The sequence below is a fragment of the Peromyscus eremicus genome, chromosome 6, assembly GCF_949786415.1.
Source record: "Peromyscus eremicus chromosome 6, PerEre_H2_v1, whole genome shotgun sequence".
In the NCBI taxonomy this organism is placed as follows: Eukaryota; Metazoa; Chordata; class Mammalia; order Rodentia; family Cricetidae; genus Peromyscus; species Peromyscus eremicus.
This window is the reverse complement of record NC_081421.1, coordinates 73,280,504-73,298,701: the sequence shown is the minus strand read 5'-3', so window position 1 is coordinate 73,298,701 and position 18,198 is coordinate 73,280,504. Positions and strand designations below refer to the sequence as shown.

Genomic DNA, 18,198 nt, shown 5'->3' with positions numbered 1-18,198 from the left:
CTAAGCAGGCTTTCAAAGAACTGTGCTTTAGCCGGGCGGTGGTGGCGCACGCCTTTAATCCCAGCACTCGGAGGCAGAGCCAGGCGGATCTCTGTGAGTTCGAGGCCAGCCTGGGCTACCAAGTGAGTTCCAGGAAAGGCACAAAGCTACACAAAGAAACCCTGTCTCGAAAAACCAAAAAAAAAAAAAAAAAAAAAAAAAAAAAGAAAAAAAAAAAGAACTGTGCTTTATAAATAAAGATGCTCATGTATACAGTATCATGGCTAGATGAATTTCTAAAGTTTCAGGGGAAATTACACAATTTCAAATGAGTTCTGTATGTATACAGTGCCAAACCATTCAGATAAAACCCTGAGCAAATCACTCAGGCATGTGGGCTTTGCTAGCCCAGGCATTTCAAGTCTCCATTGAAAAGATGTAAGGAGGCTCTGACACAGTTTTGCTGCTCATGGATAAACTTCACTGTAGTAGGGTCTTGCTTTAACTTGTGGCTACTAAGCAACCACAAGCTAAGAAACTAGGAAGCCAAACAGGTTAACTCTGTTTAAAGCAAGAAAGGCTAGGCTCTGGTTTAAGGTCAACAAGCTATCCTACAAGTAGACATGAATGTGCCATCATGTTTACCATCTTTATAATATTTTTGAACCCTTAATCCAAAATGGCGATCTGAAAAGAAACAAGACTCATGAACCCCCCACCCCCCAAGGTCAAGCTACTTTGTTATATACCATTCCTTTTCCCAGTAGCCAAGTGTTCTTGAAAGAGAAAATGTAATGCTTCCTAATTATGCTTCGAATGTGTTTGTCTGTGGAGGTTTCCTACTTGCTACAGACCATGCAAGCAGAAACAGACTCATGAGCAGGCTATCCATGTGGCTCAAAAGTCTAGAGGCCCCAGAAGACTCTGGCTTCCATGGCCACAACTCATAGCTACGTTGGTGCTCCCCACAGGTTTAAATGATATCGCTTTGATTCCCACTAGAGGAGGCATCAGGTGAGGGAGTCCCCGAAGAGGCCCTCAGTGGGGAGGGGCTGAGGTAGGAGATGCAAACACAGTGCTCTCCTCCAGATGTAACCTGTCTTAGGCCAGCGCTGACCAGGAGCCTGCACTGGCTTTATGTTCTTTGCCATTCTTGCTCTGGTGATTGATGGTAATGAATTTCTGTGCCTCCAAGGCCTGATCTCTGGGGTGCTCCACCCTGTCTTCCTTTTTCCTTCTGGAACCATTCAGAAAAGCGAGTGTGGGAGGCTTATTGCCCAAATGCTCCAGTGGAAGAATGTGGGAGAGCCAGATGTGAGAAGGACCTCCCCTGAGTGGAGAACATGCAACCAAGAGTCCCAGCACATGTTGGAGAGGGATGGCTTTCTAACTAAACTCTGGATTTGTAGCATTGTGCTATCCCACATCCAAGTCAAAATGCCTGTCCAGATTAAACGTCAAAACTGCTCTGTTATCATCTCTGTGTTTTACTGAGTATCTTTGAAGAAGAAAGAATCCTTTGGGGGCCTAATTGATCCCAGGCCTGATACTTGGACATGGATTTCCATGACCACTTCAGAAGAAAAAATTCTGCTATTTTAAATCCAGGTATCACATAATGTTTCAAATGGTGTGCACACATTCAGAACATCGTAAGAAATGATAGGAGGTATGTAATTTGGCTGTGCTAGCAGAGTGAGTGTGCCAAGACCTTGAGAGAGGTATATCAAGAATGAATGCCAAAACGTTTGCAGTACTGTCAACTATGAAGAACTACAACGAATCTGGCTCAGACAGTAAGTACTCAGGCCACACTAAAGAGGTCACTATGGAATCACACAAGACCTGGGACGTAGAAAAACTCCATTAGTCACAAACAAAATACAGTGCAAACAAGGTTGTCTCTGAAAGGTCCTCAAATCTTCATGGTTTAGGTTTGCATAGCCATAAAATAGTACCTAAAAACTGTCGGTGGTGGTGTAATTAGTCACTGGATTTTATATCTCTTGCAAGCCCTAAGTTAGATATTAATGAGGCAGGGTGAGAAGAAATCCTTTCTCACTGAGCCTGAGCTGTAAGCCTTTTGTACAGGTTACACAGGCCAGGCTTTCCTATCAAGCAGCTGCCAGCAGTGGAATGTGCCACTAATCTGAGGAATATCGGAAGCTCTACATCGATTAAAGTGAGGTGTAAAATGTGTACAAAATTCACTAGCTGATGGAAAATAATTCCAGCTGTGGCTTTTTTCTTATACAAGAAGCTCTTTCTTATTTCTTTCAAGGACCTAACACTAATAATGGCTCCCTTTAATACCATCACACATTCAATAATTATCATGGAAGGATACAGCCCAGTGTTTTGGTATATAACTGTTCATGATTTGGGCTTTTTAATTGGGAACAATGATAGTATAAATAAACCAGGTAAATTTATTCTAAAAGCTGTTTGTGTGCATGCGTGTGTGTGTGTGTGTGTGTGTGTGTGTGTGTGTGTGTGTGTGTGCACTATAAGGAACAAAATTTACTTTAAAAAGATTGAATTAAAAAATTTAAAAGCATCATACTGGATGCTTTTATTTCTAAACAATACTAACAGTCTCTTTGACAGATCCAGCCACTCACCTCGTAATATAACGGTAAACTGCCACTCGTGGGTTTTTTCCCTTTTTTAGCAGAAGCAACTCCAGCAAGAGCCTGTATTTCATTGATCTGTAAGACAGTTGAATTAACTTCTCATGAATGAAAGATCTACTCAAGGAACACACAGATCTGTGAAACTTTCAAATACCTCCATGATTTAAATTAGGCCATCAGACAACTTAGCAAGAAAGCAACAGTCACCACATAGACGTGGTACTTACAACCCCGAGGTAGGCTGTGGGTACCTGCAGAGGTGGATGTCTCCCAACAGCCCTTCTCTGTAGCCCCTCAGCCCTCTGACTTGAGCCAGCTAGCATTCTCTAGAGACTTCCTTTTCCAATTAGTCATGTGTTTTCCTTATTTAGTCTACTCTTTTATTATTATCTAACCTTATACTAAATAATTCCTCAGAGAACTTAGCATTGTGTCTGGAATGGTTGCAGACATCTTTGTCAAAGGAATGAAGTTTGAATGGAGTACATTAATGAAAAGGTTAGTTCTTTCAGATTAAATATTTTAAGTTGATTGTAGACTGTAAATGTCTATTGAAAGTCATCCACCATAAATAACGAAGTAGTCCAAGACTTGATCATTGTTGCATACTCTAAAATCTCAATCCCTGACTTTGGAGGTGCTGAGGCAGGAAGAGGCAGGTACCTGCTGGAGAATGTCTTGCCATGACACCATACTGAAGAGTCTACGCTGAGGGACTTGGACAGCCAGGTCCAGGGCATGAATGAGAAGATCATCCTCAATCCGGTTCCCAACCACAAAAGCAATGGAGGCCTTCCAATCATTCTGTTACAAGAGCAGACAGAATTAAATGCTAAGTGTTTTTCACTGGGTCAAAGGCTCCCCCACTGAAAACCGGGATAGCTTCCCTATAAATCTCACTTTAAGGACAGGATTGACCTTGAAGTATGTGCAGGTTTTTGACCAAAGTAGCCACAAGGCGGCAGTATTGTGCCAAATTTCATGGAACTTGGCTAAAACCAATTTTCTTGAGAAACCAGGAAAACCATTTCTGAAGGTAGTTAAAATGCTGTTGTTCCTCCCCCACACCCCCAAAAAGTTGGTGTTTGCAATCAATTTGTCATTCCCGTGCCACAAATGTACATTAAAATGCAGTCTCAAAACATAATCATTGCTTCATTTCCCGCTCCTTTCTCTAGACAGTGACTCTGAATAGTGCTACCTTTACAAAAGAAATTCAAGTAGTAATTGCTGAAGGTTGGGTGACACTGAGTGAGTTACTAGTGAGAACCAGAACACACTTTCTCCTCTTACTGTAAACAAGAACGTGACTGCTGATTCACAAAAGGAGCCTTTCTACGTCTTGGAAAAAGGCTAACATCTTATACTTGAACATAGAATTTTGATCCAAACAATTTAAAGAAACAAATTACTAAAGACAAGGCTTTCATTCTGTAATTCCTTTATTTCCATTTATTATCATTTCTATTGGAAAAGGTAGTTCTCTGGGAGACTGGGTGGAATTCCATGCATTTACCACCGGCCCTCACTACCTCCTGGTGTTTGAAAGGAGGAACATTTCTGCTGCTGAACCAAACCGTCTCATGGGGAGGTGGGACAAGCATGCATGACAAAGACATTAGGGAGAAGGGATGAGTATCAGGGAGGGCACCCCAGCCACATGACCTCTCCAGGCCTCTCCATCCTCATGTATAAAATAAGAGAGTTGGGCATGACAGTGTCTAAGCTACCCTCAAGCTTAGCAGTTCTCAACCTGTATGTTGTGACCCCTTTGGGGGAGGGGGTTCAGCAGCAGAAATGGGGCCTCCTTTCAAACACCAGGGGATCACCATCATAAATAATCAGATATTTATATTATGATTCATAACAAACAGTAGCAAAACTGCAGCTATGAAGTAGCAGCAAAATAATTTTATGGCTAGGGATCACCACCACATGAGGAAGTGTATTAGAGGGTCACAGCATTAGGAAAATTGAGAACTACTTGCTCTAGCTACTTCTAGGAGACTGACAGCTGTGGAATAGAACCTGCTCTTGGTGGATGCCAAAATAATGTCTAAGAAGACTGGAAAACTTCATGTAGTTTTTTGTGCAATGTGCAGTTTGGTGTGACACTCTCTGGACTCTGCTCTGCTCACAGTGAGGCTGACATCAGAAGCAGAATCGAAGTGTGAGGAGAGGCAGGGTCCATTCTTTCTTACCATCAAATAGGAGACGTCTGCGGTGTTTCCCATGGAAACTTACTACATGACAAGATCCATCCAGTGTCCAGTGTCAGGAAAACAAAGCCACATGTGGGAATATAAAACTGTGTGCATTACTTACAGAGAATGTGTTATGTTTGCATGCGTGCAGGTAGGCGTGACTTTGTTTTAACTCTGTTACTGATTTTAAAACATTCTTTTTGGATGCTAATTTGATGTATAAAGAGAGAGCATGTATTTTTTTTTTTTTAATGTTCTGGTTCTAAAGATTAAGTATGGGGGTTGGGGATTTAGCTCAGTGGTAGAGAGCTTGCCTAGCAAGCGCAAAGCCCTGGGTTCAGTCCTCAGCTCCGGAAAAAAAAAGAAAAAAGAAAAAAGAAAAATAAATTAAGTGTGGTATTTTAACAAATTGTTTAGAAAAGAATTTCATTGCCACTAACTGCCCTTGCTTGCACGGGATACCATTGTTACCCCTTGTGTACTCTTGTCATAGCTGTATCTACAGTGAGAGCGGGGTGGGGTGGGGGTGGGGGTGGGGCTCGTCCATTCTCACAAAGTAAGTATTTACCTTTCCTGGATAGGTGGTACATTAAAGTTCCAACGCTGAAAACTACTACCCCCTTCTCTCTTTTATTCCTGCAAGCTTCTTTGTCGATATTTGAAAGCTAATAGTGACCAAAACGTGTCACTCGGCTCTTTTAAAGACAATTCCAAGAGAGGGTGTTGTAGCCTGCTACCGACCCATTAGAATCTGGAGTCAAAGGCAGATGTGGACCATTCCAGACAAGAAGAAAGGGGAAGTGGAGGAAGGAACTAACAATTATTGTGGATCTGCCATGTGCCGGGCACATGTTACCCCTCCAAACCCCTAAGCAACTCTGTGAAATAGCACACTGTACACTGTAGATAGAAAGACAGGTCCAGGAGTTCAACGCCTTGTTTAAGATCATTTTGGCAGAAACTCATGGGGATTACACAGAAAGCTTACAGATCTGTGATTATTTCAGGACAGTTCTGAGGGTAGGTCACCAGAGTCTGAATGACATGTTACCATCTGTCATGTGTTGCTAATTGATGAAGAGTTACTGAACTTGTAAAAGCGGATGGGGCCTTCAGAAATAACTTACATCCAACCCCGACAACATTGTAAATCACATTTTTAAAAAAATGGTATTTTACAGAGAGGATGAGCAGTTAGGGCGATCTCCCAACTTTCCCTCTCTGGAACCCAGGGCTCTGTTTTCTTTGCTCTAGAGTGCTTTAAAAGCAAACTAATGAGTCTATTTTTTTCAATCAATGGTCCTGTATGTTGGTATTCCCAGTGTGAGACAGCTCATCTAGGCTAGATCGGGAACAATCTCCCCATTCAATAGTATCTGAAAAGTCTAGCAATGGCCCAGTTTTCACCCACACACTGGTCCTTAAAGCTGCTTCTAATTGGGTCTGTTTTGTACAGTAGGATCCAAAAGGATGTTGTTAGAGCTACACATTCTTGTCTAATCAGATGCCCAAGGCCCCAGTAAACATGAGACAGAGTGGCCAGAGGATGCCTGAGGGGAAATCTGCACCAGCTGCTGGCTGCGGCAGGGGGCAGTGGGATGCTAGGGATACACACCAGTGGACGAGAGATGAGTGGGGAGTATTGAAATAAATGAGGCCCTACTAGCACTCCAGGGAAAGTGGAGGTTCCAAATTTCTAACATCAACGACTATTTAGAAATAGGATGCTGTTTTAGGGGGGGGGGGAAAGAACATAAATTAGACTTGGTGAAATACTGTCAAAACCCAACCAACCAACCAACCAACCAACAAAACCCAAAAAAACCAAACAGACAAAATAACAACAAATCCTTCACGTATATCCCACTTCAACATACAGTTAAACAGAGTCCTTAAATTGAAGTTCACAGGAAAGCCAGAGAAACTTGGTATAGTGAGAATGAACAATGACCATGGGCGGAGGAGATGGCAGTGTAATGTCACAACCAAGGGAACACACTTGTGATTACAGTAGTATTCCCACCTGTGATCGAGTTCCAGACAGTTCAGGAAGTTTGAGCATACTTAACAGGAGCTGTGAAGTAAAAACTGGCTACTTTAGAGAATGCAGTGGATATATTCAATGGTGAAAGAGGAGGCTTTTATTCTAGTATACTCCAATGCTTTTGACAATTAAGGTGACTCTCTGCTACCTGGAGACAGAAATGACACACAGATATTGCTGAGTCCTGTCCTAGGAGCTATTGATAAAGTCGGTCAAAGGTGGAATGAAACCGTGTATAGACACAATCCATGACCTTCTATTTGCTTAAGCAGTCTTACCTAATTTGAAGCCTGGCAGGAGGGCGGCTCAACCCAAACACTTACATGTAGTCTCCTAAGGCAAGAAAGCATTCAGTACACGCAGGGAACCTGGCCAGCTCACAAAGCCTTCAGTCTCGCAGACATGGGGTAGATTTGGAACTATTTTTCTTTCATATATTAAAAATTCTCCAAATTTTACTAGGCATTCCGTATTCTAATATGATTATAACAACTTTTTCACTAGCCAGTGAGACATAGCCTCTGGACAATGGGGCTGTGATTGCCTCCTTCTGTTAGCAGGAGCAGGGAGCTGATACCAGGAAGACAGTGGAATGTTGTCTTGGTGGCCTTCCATAGCACTTCTGGGGGGAGGTCTCTGTGGGCCTCTACCCAGAACTGACCAGAGAACCTTCATTAGTAAGAGACATATAAAAGTCTTAAGTAAAATCCATGCAGCATTTAAGAAGTTGGGTTTTTCCTGAGAACCATTTAGCACAATAGATACGCAAGCCTGTACCTGATGTCAATACTCAGCTGAAGGAAACCTTTTTCTGTCATGTAGATTTATCACCAAATGAACAGGGATTTGTGAATGTCTTTCTCATGCTAGGTTTTTTCTCTCAGAAGAAGACTTGGCTCTCCATCAGCAGAGGAGTGTTAGTGTGGGCTTTTGGCCAGGAGAAGAAATATTTTCATTACCTCAAACTGGCTGCTGCAATTGTATCTGTTAGAAAGGAATTTTTAACTGTAAACCAAGTTGAAAGGAGAGGTTCAATAATAGACACATGTCATGCAATAAACAAGTACAATATTAATGATGGTGACATGCTTTTACCTAACTCTTTTTTAAGCTATAGTCTTCATAATTTCTTGTAAAACTTAGTTTGATATATTAGTGCATACTGCAATGAAGAATCCTTATTTAGGAATCAGATCATATGGCTGGCTGTCATATTTTCACAAGTAGACTGTCAACTCTTGAGGCCAGAAACTATGATTTATATATGAGTACACCTTGTGGTGCCCGGCATGAACAGGAAATAGAGTCAGGCTCTCTACAGAAAGGCATGGGGATACACTTGGACACTCAGGGGACTTTGACTCTTGGAATCATAAATTGTGAGAAAAAAGTATCATTTCAGATAGCTGTAGGGTACTCATTCTGCAGCCCATCAGTCCCCTAGCATAGAACACATTGGATCTGACTTAGTGTGAGTCCTACCAGGGCTCAGCTACAAGGATTTAGGGCCTGCTAATTAATACATGTTTCCTGAGAGCCATTCGGGTAAGCACCTGATGCAAGGGGAAGAGGCTGCTAATGACTCCAGAACAGCATCAACTACAAAACCACTCCCCCCTCCTACCTCTCACCCCCCACCCCCATCTCTTTCCTTCTTCCTGCTCTTTCTCCTCTCTCCCATCAAAATGATGTCCTGGCCCCTCTTCCCTTCACCCACTACAAACAGACCACACACTCTGTGAGCTGAAATTCTGTAAGCTTGAGTCACAGAGGAAGAGTGTCACAGGGCAGCAGGGAGAGAAAGGATGTGCTGCAAGGAAGCAGCTCATCACACTAGCTGTCCAGGTCTAGAATCTGGGAGAGAGGTGCATAGCCTAAGCCTGCCTGGGCAGCAGTATCACTGCCCACTCACTTCAGTCTTTGACCTCCATCCTGGACAACATGGCAGCCGATGGCCACCACTCTCTTCAGCTCTGTCCAGCGAGATAGCTTCAAGGACTTTGTGCCTGCCACAGAGGTAGTGCTTCAACTGGTGAAAGCTACAGACCTAGGTATTCTACCTAGAAGCAAGCTCTTTGTCATTTCCCAGCAGTACCCTAGGACTAGCTGCACGTGTAAGGCTGACTTAGAGGCCATTTTTTTTATTGAAGAGGCCATGGCTATCTCTGAAAAAGTGCAGAGGAATACAAAGGAGTTTATCTCCATGGCTTGCACACAGCCCATCCCCAAAGCATCCTACAGCAGGGCAGGATGAATTACTGATATGGATTTGCTGAAGTCAGTGCAGGTATAACCCAGCTTCAAGTGTTTCACATGAAGGACATACTATACAGCATGGGCCTCTGTGAGGGAAGCTGGGGCAACCCACTCCAGTCCATTCCTCTCTGTTCCCACTCCAGCACCTGCTCATCAAGGCCATTGCCATGGAAGGTGACAGGGCTCCCACACACTGCAGTTGGTCCTAGGATGAACTCAGGTGCACAGTGATTAAGAGCCCTAGTTCAGAGGACAGCTTGGCTTGATTCAAAATTTAGAAGCCTAAGCTGTTAAGTCCCTGGGTCAAGGACTTAACTTCGCCATTTTTCATGTATAAACGAAGATAACAACAGGACTTATCTCTTTGCATTGTTGTGAAGATTGAATGGAAAAAAATCTACAGATAGTTCTTCAGAGATCAGTCTATAGTAATAATCACAGCTGATTATCATGAATATTAATGGGGGTTGGGCTTCTGCTCTTATGGGTATTGTCCTAACATGGCTGCTTCAAGCACGGTGAGCTTATGTTAAATCAAGAAAAGAAAATCAGACTAGCAATAGTTTCATTGTCAAAAATAAAATGTTAATTTAAACGATAGTTTGCAAGATAATTTTCTCTTAGAAAATAACAAGCCTGTTGTTAGCTGACATGATTTGTTTCTTTGGAAGAGAGGGTCATACAGACACAGAACCTAGACGACTGAAGATAGACTCATCTGGGTAGTTTTGGGAGAGAACATTAGACTGTGGCAGGAGGGACCTTTCCATCAATTTGTGTCTGGTGTAATTCTCGGAAATACTGGCCTGTCTTCAACCACAAGCAAAAGACGAAACAAAACAATGCATTGGAGAGAGGTGAGATGTGTGTGTACTTAGTGGCACCAGGAGGTAGTGGGTGTTGAGGGAGCCACACTGAAGAAGTGTCCCCAGAGAACTTCTCACTAGAGGTGAGATCTGCTTCCATGCTTCAGAAACTGCAAATGGGTCTGTTGCTTGCAGTGGCAGAGCATACATTAAGCTGGTTAATTTCTGTGGCTCTAGATATAAAACACAGATGTCCATTTAGGGCTAGTTCTTAAAAACAAAAGGAAAGGAGTGAAGTTGCAGGCCCAGGGCTGAATTCTGGCTCCATCACCCCTTTAAGGGGTAATGAAGTTTACCGCCTATTAGACCCAGGGTCTTAAGAGTTGATTTGCTAATTAGATAAGTAAATAAACCCCATGAGTTTACTGCCTGGGCCACTTTATTTTTCTTCTTCGGGGTGCCCGCATATTAAATATTAAAAATGATTCCCAAGAACTCCCAGATTAGTTCAAAGAGTGCCTTGCTGATGGTGGTCTTTTCTGTAATGGAAGAGGTTCTAGAACATGCCACCTAGACTGCTTCCTATTCATCCAATGTGCTGCCACCTAACAGCTTTCCATAAATGCTTCTTGAACTCAGCAGCCAAAACCACACACTAAAGAGAACTTTTACACATGCTTGGTATGGAAAGGCTGACTGAGTGTGCCATGTTCTATCAGCTGCTCTTGGCACTGCAGAAGGAATCGGGCTTCCGAATTAGAGAAAGAGTGTGCTCCTTTGATGTCTGGACAGAGTTGGGAATGTCTCATACCCAGTGATGAGAACTCTGCAGCCGACAAATAGCTGTACTGTGCGTGTGCTCAGTGGCTGGCTGGTTTCTCTTGTCTTCATAAATGTTAAACATGATCGCTACAATTAGGGAAGTGCTGCTGGGAAGGGCGCACCCCTCAAGTGGTGTCAGATTCTGCCTTGCCGTCTCTTACCCAAATGACCTGTGCTAAGCTTTAAGGCTCTGTTTCCTCATCAAGAAAAAAAAATAGACATCATAATACAGCCTTTAAAAAAAGTGAGCTCTAGTGAGCAAATACATGCAGCATCACTTTGTAAGTAGTCAAGTACTGAACAAAAGGATAAGATCAAGTATCTGCAAGGGAAGTAGCCTAGATTCCCGTAGAAAGTCCTGCAAAACTGGGCTAGAGGAGGTGTCTGCTTCTGGGATTCTAAATTTGAAGATATCCCCATGATCTTCTTTGGACAATTCAGCCTCTGGCTTAGGCTGTTTGCTTTTCTTTCTTTCTTTCTTTCTTTCTTTCTTTCTTTCTTTCTTTCTTTCTTTCTTTCTTTCTCTCTCTCTCTCTCTCTCTCTCTCTCTCTCTCTCTCTCTCTCTCTCTCTCTCTCTCTCTCTCTCTCTCTCTTCATTTTTAGAGAATCCTTGGCCCATCCCAGCAATCTAGCACATGAGCCTAATTCAGTTTTGCTCCATGCATCAGAGAGTTTTAAGGCAGCTATTAAAACACCACATGGAAAAGCTTTGCAGGGAATTCTACTCCGCAGAGAAACCACAGAAACCACGACACACCTTAACTATCTCCCCACCCCCACCAGTTGGCTACAATTACAGTTCCATTATGTTAGTGCACTCCAACCAGTTTTATTGCTTGGAGCAAAATCTGAGGTCCAAAGTGAACTTCAGAACATAAAAAGTAAGGCAGACTCAAAAAAGAAACAAGCTTCTTTGGGTTTTCAAACAACAACTATTACATATCAGAGACATTCTTCTACCAGAGGAGACCGAGGAGAGCCAAGCGGAGTCCTACTAATTGCGCCACAAATGTAAAATTGGAATCAGGGACTCACCCCAAAGAAAGGGGATCTCTTTTCATCATCACATATTAAAAGCTGTGCTCTTTCATCAGCTCCTTCCTCAGGCACCGGGCCCTTCGTCTCCTATCCTCACATCCCTTCAAGGTTAAGTCACTACCTTCCACGTTAAAACTTGAGACAGACTTCCAAGACACGACCATACCCTATGTCGCCCTTTCCTGTGTGTGTCCAGCCTCCTGCCTCACTCTAAATGTCATCTATCCACTAATCCTTGTGCCACAGTCTGTGCCTTTACACGAGGGTGACCCAGAGGAAGCAAAATAAATAACGCTCTTCCTTGAGGACCCCTGCTGGCCACAAGGCTGTCACTCAGTTAATCTGGGGGAAAACCCATGTTCTTGACCTTAGTGCCATTGTCCCCACATATGATTTGCTACAAGAACACTGGTCCTGTTTAATTCCTGCATCTGTGTGAATGAGGACACAACTCTTGGTCTTAGCCAAAAGGCCGAGAAGTGATGAATGAGGACAAATACCCCAGGCTACTTCTGATAAACACAAGGATCCAAGACTATGTTGGTCACAAAGTCTATCCTATTGTTCCCAACTCAATGAAATGTCCAACAGATGACAACATCTTGAAGACAAAACTGCAATTTCCACTGTTTTGTGACTGGGACAAAATTCTTTGCCTATTTATATGTCCTGTTTGTAGGTCTAAAAAAAAAAAGTGGTCTCAGGATTATCCTATGAAAGAGAAGGGTCAAGGGTGATCTACAGGGTAGTTCCAGATGTTTATAAAGGCTGAGTTTTATCATGGAAATGTGGACTGATGGGGTGTCTCTAACAATTCCCTATGAGTATAGAAGAAAAGGTATGGGGACCTATCTTGGGCCATAAGAAGTCCCTGAATTGGTTTCTTGCTGTAATTCAACAAGAATGGTAAAAAATAATGACATCATGAATTTGTAGGCAAATGGATGGAACTAGGAAGAATCATCTTGAGTGAGGTAACCCAGACCCAGAAATACAAACACGGTATGTACTCATTCTTAAATGGGTATTAGACGCAAAGCAAAGGATAACCAGGCTACAATCCACAACCCCAGAGAAGCTAGATAAAAAGGAGGACCCTAAGAGGGGCACACATAGAGGGCCCCAGGAAGGGAAATTAGTTAAGCTCTCTTGGGTAAACTGGGAGGGGGGAGGGCAAAAGGGAAGGGATGGGGGATGGGAACAGGAGGGGCTGAGATGGCCCACTGGAGGGAGGGACAGAGAGGGAGAGCAGTGAAAGAGACATCTTGGTAGAGGGAACCATCAGGGGGTTAGGGAGAAACCTGGAGTTAGGGAAATCCCTAGGAATCTACAAGGATGACACCAGCTAAGACTCCTAGCAATAATTGAGAGGGTGCCTGAACTTACCTTCCCCTATAATCAGATTAGTGACTATCCTAACTGTCATCATAGAACCTACATCCAGTAACTAATGGAGGCAGATGCAGTGACCTACAACCAAGCCCTGGGCTGAGCTCCTAGACTTCAGATGAAGAGAGGGAGGAACAAGTGAGGTCAAGATCATGATGGGCAAAACCATGGAGACATCTGACCCAAGCTGGTGGGAGCTCATGGACTCTGACTTGTCATCTGGGGAACATGCATGGGACCAAACTAGGCCCTCTGAATGTGGGTGACAGTTATGTAGCTAGATCTGTTTGGGGAGCCCTGGCAGTGGGACCAGGACTTATCAAGGATGCAAGAAATGGCTTACTAGAACATATTCCCTAGGGTGGGACACCTTGCTCAGACTTGACATAGAAGGGAGGGACTTGGTCCTGTTTCACCTTAGTATGCCAGACATTGTTGACTCCCCAAGGGAGGTCTTACCATCTCCAAGGAGTAGATGAGGGGTGGGATGGGGGTTGTGAGGAGGTATGAGAAGGGGAGGCAGGGAACTGGGATTGGTATGTAAAGTGGAAAAAGACTTTAAAAAAAGAATGAGTTAACAATTTAGTTTAACAAGCCCTCACTAAATGCAGCTGATATAACAAACCATAGAGAATACATAACACATATCTAAGACAGTGGTTCACAAGCAAGCAAGCAAGCAAGGCCTGTGTCTCAGTGTAGAGGTGGTTTCCCTGGCCAGCTTATCAAGGGGGATGGGCTGCTCTGTCCCTCTTCAGGGCTATGCTAGGTGGCCAGCCTGACTTCCCCAGCTGCCTGGGATCCAGGGTTTGACGGAAGAACTCGAGAGGCAGAGTTTTCTTTGCGTGAGGAAACTGGGGTGAGACTCCAAATGGACAGTCACGGTCAATGAATCTTAGTGGGAGAGCAGCCCAGAGTGGTGGTGGGCAGGATGTAGGCGCCTAAAGAACTCCTTGAATTCTCTTTCAAGAATGCTGGAGAGTTTTTCAGGGTTCAGCTCAACTATCATTTTGTCAGCGGTTTCCTAGGAGACAAATTGAAAGTAGAGGAGAGCATGAGGCCAGGCAGGGCTGAGGCCAGAGGAGTGGTAGACACGCCAGCAGGGCAATAGAAGGTCATCTGGGGCCTTAGCAGGAGCAGTTCCAGTCACCGAAACTGCTTCTGGCTCGTTCCTTCATCCTCACACCCTCATAACTCACACATCCTTTACAGCGCGAGCCTCATTTATAGCCCACGTAACAAAGCAGACCCAGTCCATGATTATGATGAATCTTGAGCTCTAGATCTGCTTATGGTTGTTAATTTTCTCCAATTACACAGGTACATGGACTCCATTTATTGGACACATCAGGGTAGTAACTCATGATAATTACCCCTTTCCTATTGGTTTCCTAATAGTATTCTTACAATAGTTCTTTCAATGGTGCAATAAAAAGAACACTTCCAGCAGAGAGTCATTCACTCACTCACTCACTCACTCACTCACTCACTCACCCATTCATTCATTCATTCATTCATTCAACCAAGACCCACTGAGGAATGAGCAACACTGAAATGGGCTTCGGAACAGAGTGAGTAATCTGAAGCACAAATCCTCACACAGCCTCAGCCTCTGGAGGGTGAAACGTTGTTCTATGTTTAAATATTTCACACCTAGAAACCAGTGTATGAAGTGTCCATTTTGGTTATCTCACTACTCATGCTAATTTATTCACTAATAATATCTACTAGGAGGGCACAGACGATCACACAAAGATGCACATGAGCTGATGAAGTGAATATGTATGCCTCTCTTTAGACAGAACTAAAAACACAATGCTGAATAGAAACCATAGAACTGATTAATACAATGCCAGAGTATTTGTGTCCAATTCACGTTTGCATCCTCTGTGTCTAGGATGGCACATCCAACTCAGGGGTCTCAGAGCAACTGTTACTATAGTGAGACCACATCGTGAGCACTGCTAACTTTTACTTGTGGGTCTACACATGCAGACACAGGGTGAGAGGATATGCACTGAACTCATGAAACTTTGTTTCTGGGAAGGTGAAGGAAGGAAGGGAAGAGAGAGTAGCCATGAGAACAAAGGGCTCTCCAGTTTTCATGTGCTTCTCTTAAAACACAGTCTTATATGAGAGTATAAATGGGCTTGATACATCATTCTACACTTGAATAAGGACTGGGGAGCATAGTCTCTGGGGTCGGGGAGATGATTCAGTAGATAAAGGCATTTGCTGTGCAAGCAGGAGAACCAATGTTTAGGTCCCCGGTACTCACCTAAAGTCTGGACAGGTGTGGTAGCTGCTTATAATCCTAGTGTGTGGGAGACAGAGACAGCATCCTTGGTACAGGATGGATGGTTAGATTAGCTGCAGCAAAATCTAAGTTCAGGAAGAGACTGTGTCTTAACAAATAAAGTGGAACATGATTACGGAAGAGGGTCAACCTATGGCCTCCACATGCATATGCACACATGTGACCATGTGTACACATGCACCCCCCCCCCCCACATACTTACACATGCAAAAGGAAAAAAAAAGGAATTCTTGCTCTCAAAAGACTCACAGTCTCCTAGGAGAGAGACCTGTCTAAAGCACTGTAATGTGGGTGGCAGGCACTCTCCTGGACCCCCTCCAGCTCTGCTTGTGAGGAAAGGCCTCACAGGCACACGCAGAAGGAGTGGAAGCAGCTCTTCGGTGTCGTGTGCTGCTCGTCTGTCTTCTGTCTTCACAGTGGTGAGGAGTCCACCTCTGAGGAGAGCAAGGCTTCTCTGCTTGTGTTTTCACCCCAACATACTCTTCATCAATTTCAAGAACTTCTTTAGGAGGTTCTGACCCCCCCCTTTCTTCCCTGGAGTTGATAGTATTCTCTAACCTCAATTCTTCCATCCTTTCTCCAGATTTCAATCCCTTATTCCTATTTATCCCACTCTGCACATCCATAGCTGCCTTCACCTAAATCCTGCCTTCCTGTGATTCTCCATTGCACTGAGATCTTTTCTTTATAGCCATAGTCATCCTTTCCACATAGTCTAATACTGAAGTTCCCACTTCCTGACAAGCCAAAATATCCCTCAAGTCCACAGTGTTCCTTCCCCCAGTTTCCTTTCCTCACCACCAACATCATTGTAAGCACCGGATTCAAACTGCATCCTTGACGACCCATGAGCATGTTCTCATTACCAGTACATTTACGTTGCCCCATTATCCCTACACATCCCTAGGTGAGAGACTTAACTTCCCACCTATACCCTTCTCCCTATGTGGCTTCATGGCATCAAACTATTTCATTCTGCCTCTATTCCTATGGTTGCTCCTCCTCTGAGCATTAGGCCCTTTTCTTCTGTCCTACAGACATAGATCTACTAGGTATCCCACAGAATCCTATTCTCAGCATTCTGTTCTCTTGGATGAACTCTTCTTCCCAATCTATTTTTACGATGTGTGTGTGTGTGTGTGTGTGTGTGTGTGTGTGTGTGTGTGTGTGTGTTAGATATGCTGTCATTAATTACAGTTGTCTGCATGAGCATGGGTGGGAACTTACTTACTGGAGCATGGGCAGCATACAGTGGTTACACCATTCCTCTAGCACCATTAACTGTCAACAGTCTCTCAGGAAGGGACGGGGCCTCAGAGACCTTTCCCCCTTCCATGAAAAACGATGTTGACAGTCCCAGTCTGGTGCCTGTCAAATAGCTGTAGCTGCAGTAAGTTCATGAGTGACAGTCTTGCCATGTCCACATGCACTGGTTGCTTCCTTCCCAACTTCAGGCTCTTTCCACCTTTCTGCCCCCTGAGTCTTGGCCACTAAGTGGGGGAGGAGATGCCCTGTTTACTGCCAAGCTCGACACAGTCCCTCATTCTCTACACTTGGAGCAGTTGCTAGTCCGTAATTGTGACTTTTTATAGAGATTTCCACTTTGATGCTCTTCTGTTGCTTCCAAACTGACATGCCTAAAGCTGATCCCTTTATCTCTCTCACTGCCCCCAAACAGTACAACAGGAAGAAACCTCCCCCATCACACAGAGGAAAGCCATGCAAGTTGATGCTATTGACTTAGTTCCTCCAATTGCCATTTCTTCTAGTCATCACATCTCTCTCATGTTTTCCTTGAGTGTGTAACCAATGACTTCTCTCCCCACTGAAACTGCTCCTTCCTTTTTATTTTGTTAATTTTATACAGTTTTAATTAAAATAGGATTATATCACTTTCATCTTTTCTTTTCCTCCCTCCAGCCCTTCCCACATTTCTGCAGCTCCCTGCCTTGCTCAGCCTAGTCTCTTTCTTTAGTATATCCCCTTTCTAGGTGAAATACCTGCTTTATTGGTGACCCTTTCCCTGAGCACCCAGCCCATTGTGACCACACCTGTCTCTGAAGCAGCTGCTAGTTCCTTCCCAGCAGGGTAGCACTTAGCACTGTGCTCAGCACCTTAGTGTGTGTCTGAAAGTTTAGACTGCCTAAGAATCATGCTTGCCAAAGGACAGATCATTGGAGTTGCACCCTCAATTTTAACTCAATGAATCTAGGACTCAGACTGAGAACCTGCATTTGACCAACTTGTTCCCAAACGAGCATGGTACTCCTGGGCCAGGGATCAGACTGTTAGAACCAGTTGTGCCTGTGTTTTCAGATATAATGTTTGGGTCCCTGGGGTCCTCCATTGTTCTTTTTCCTACTGACTTCTCCTTCCTACACATCGAAGAAGTTAATAGAACATTAATTTAAAAGGAAAGAAATAGTATTTTCAATTGAATTTAATCACTTGATGAAGCCATGTCAAACTTGCACATCTTACAACCCAAGCCAAGGAGTCTTTCCTAGTGGATTAATTTAAAACAGGATGCCAAGTACAGTTGCCCATTATGTCAAACAAAATTGACTTCTAGTTGCTTGTGCATTTTGATGAAATCTTTCACTGACCATGTAACCTTGGATGACTTTAAAGACCTTTTCCTGGTAGCTGAATTCCAAAACATGGGACGAACTTTCAACATCCTTGCTTTTGTTGGAAGAATCATAAGCA

The 18,198-nt window shown here is 43.7% G+C and overlaps 1 protein-coding gene across 3 annotated transcripts in view; it reads right to left on the bottom strand.

Annotated features, from left to right (window-relative positions):
* Nucleotides 1–18,198, bottom strand: part of Spag17 (sperm associated antigen 17) — a 236,044-nt gene that overhangs the window by 194,721 nt on the left and 23,125 nt on the right. For all 3 annotated transcript variants that reach the window (XR_009379872.1, XM_059265953.1, XM_059265952.1), the window contains exons 2-3: nt 3,276–3,416; nt 2,601–2,687 (exon numbers count right to left, since the gene is read on the bottom strand). Coding sequence is in view for 2 of the 3 variants with exons in the window: in XM_059265953.1 (XP_059121936.1) it covers nt 2,601–2,687; nt 3,276–3,416 (228 nt within the window). In the remaining variant the exon portion in view is untranslated. The remainder of the gene's footprint in view (nt 1–2,600; nt 2,688–3,275; nt 3,417–18,198) is intronic.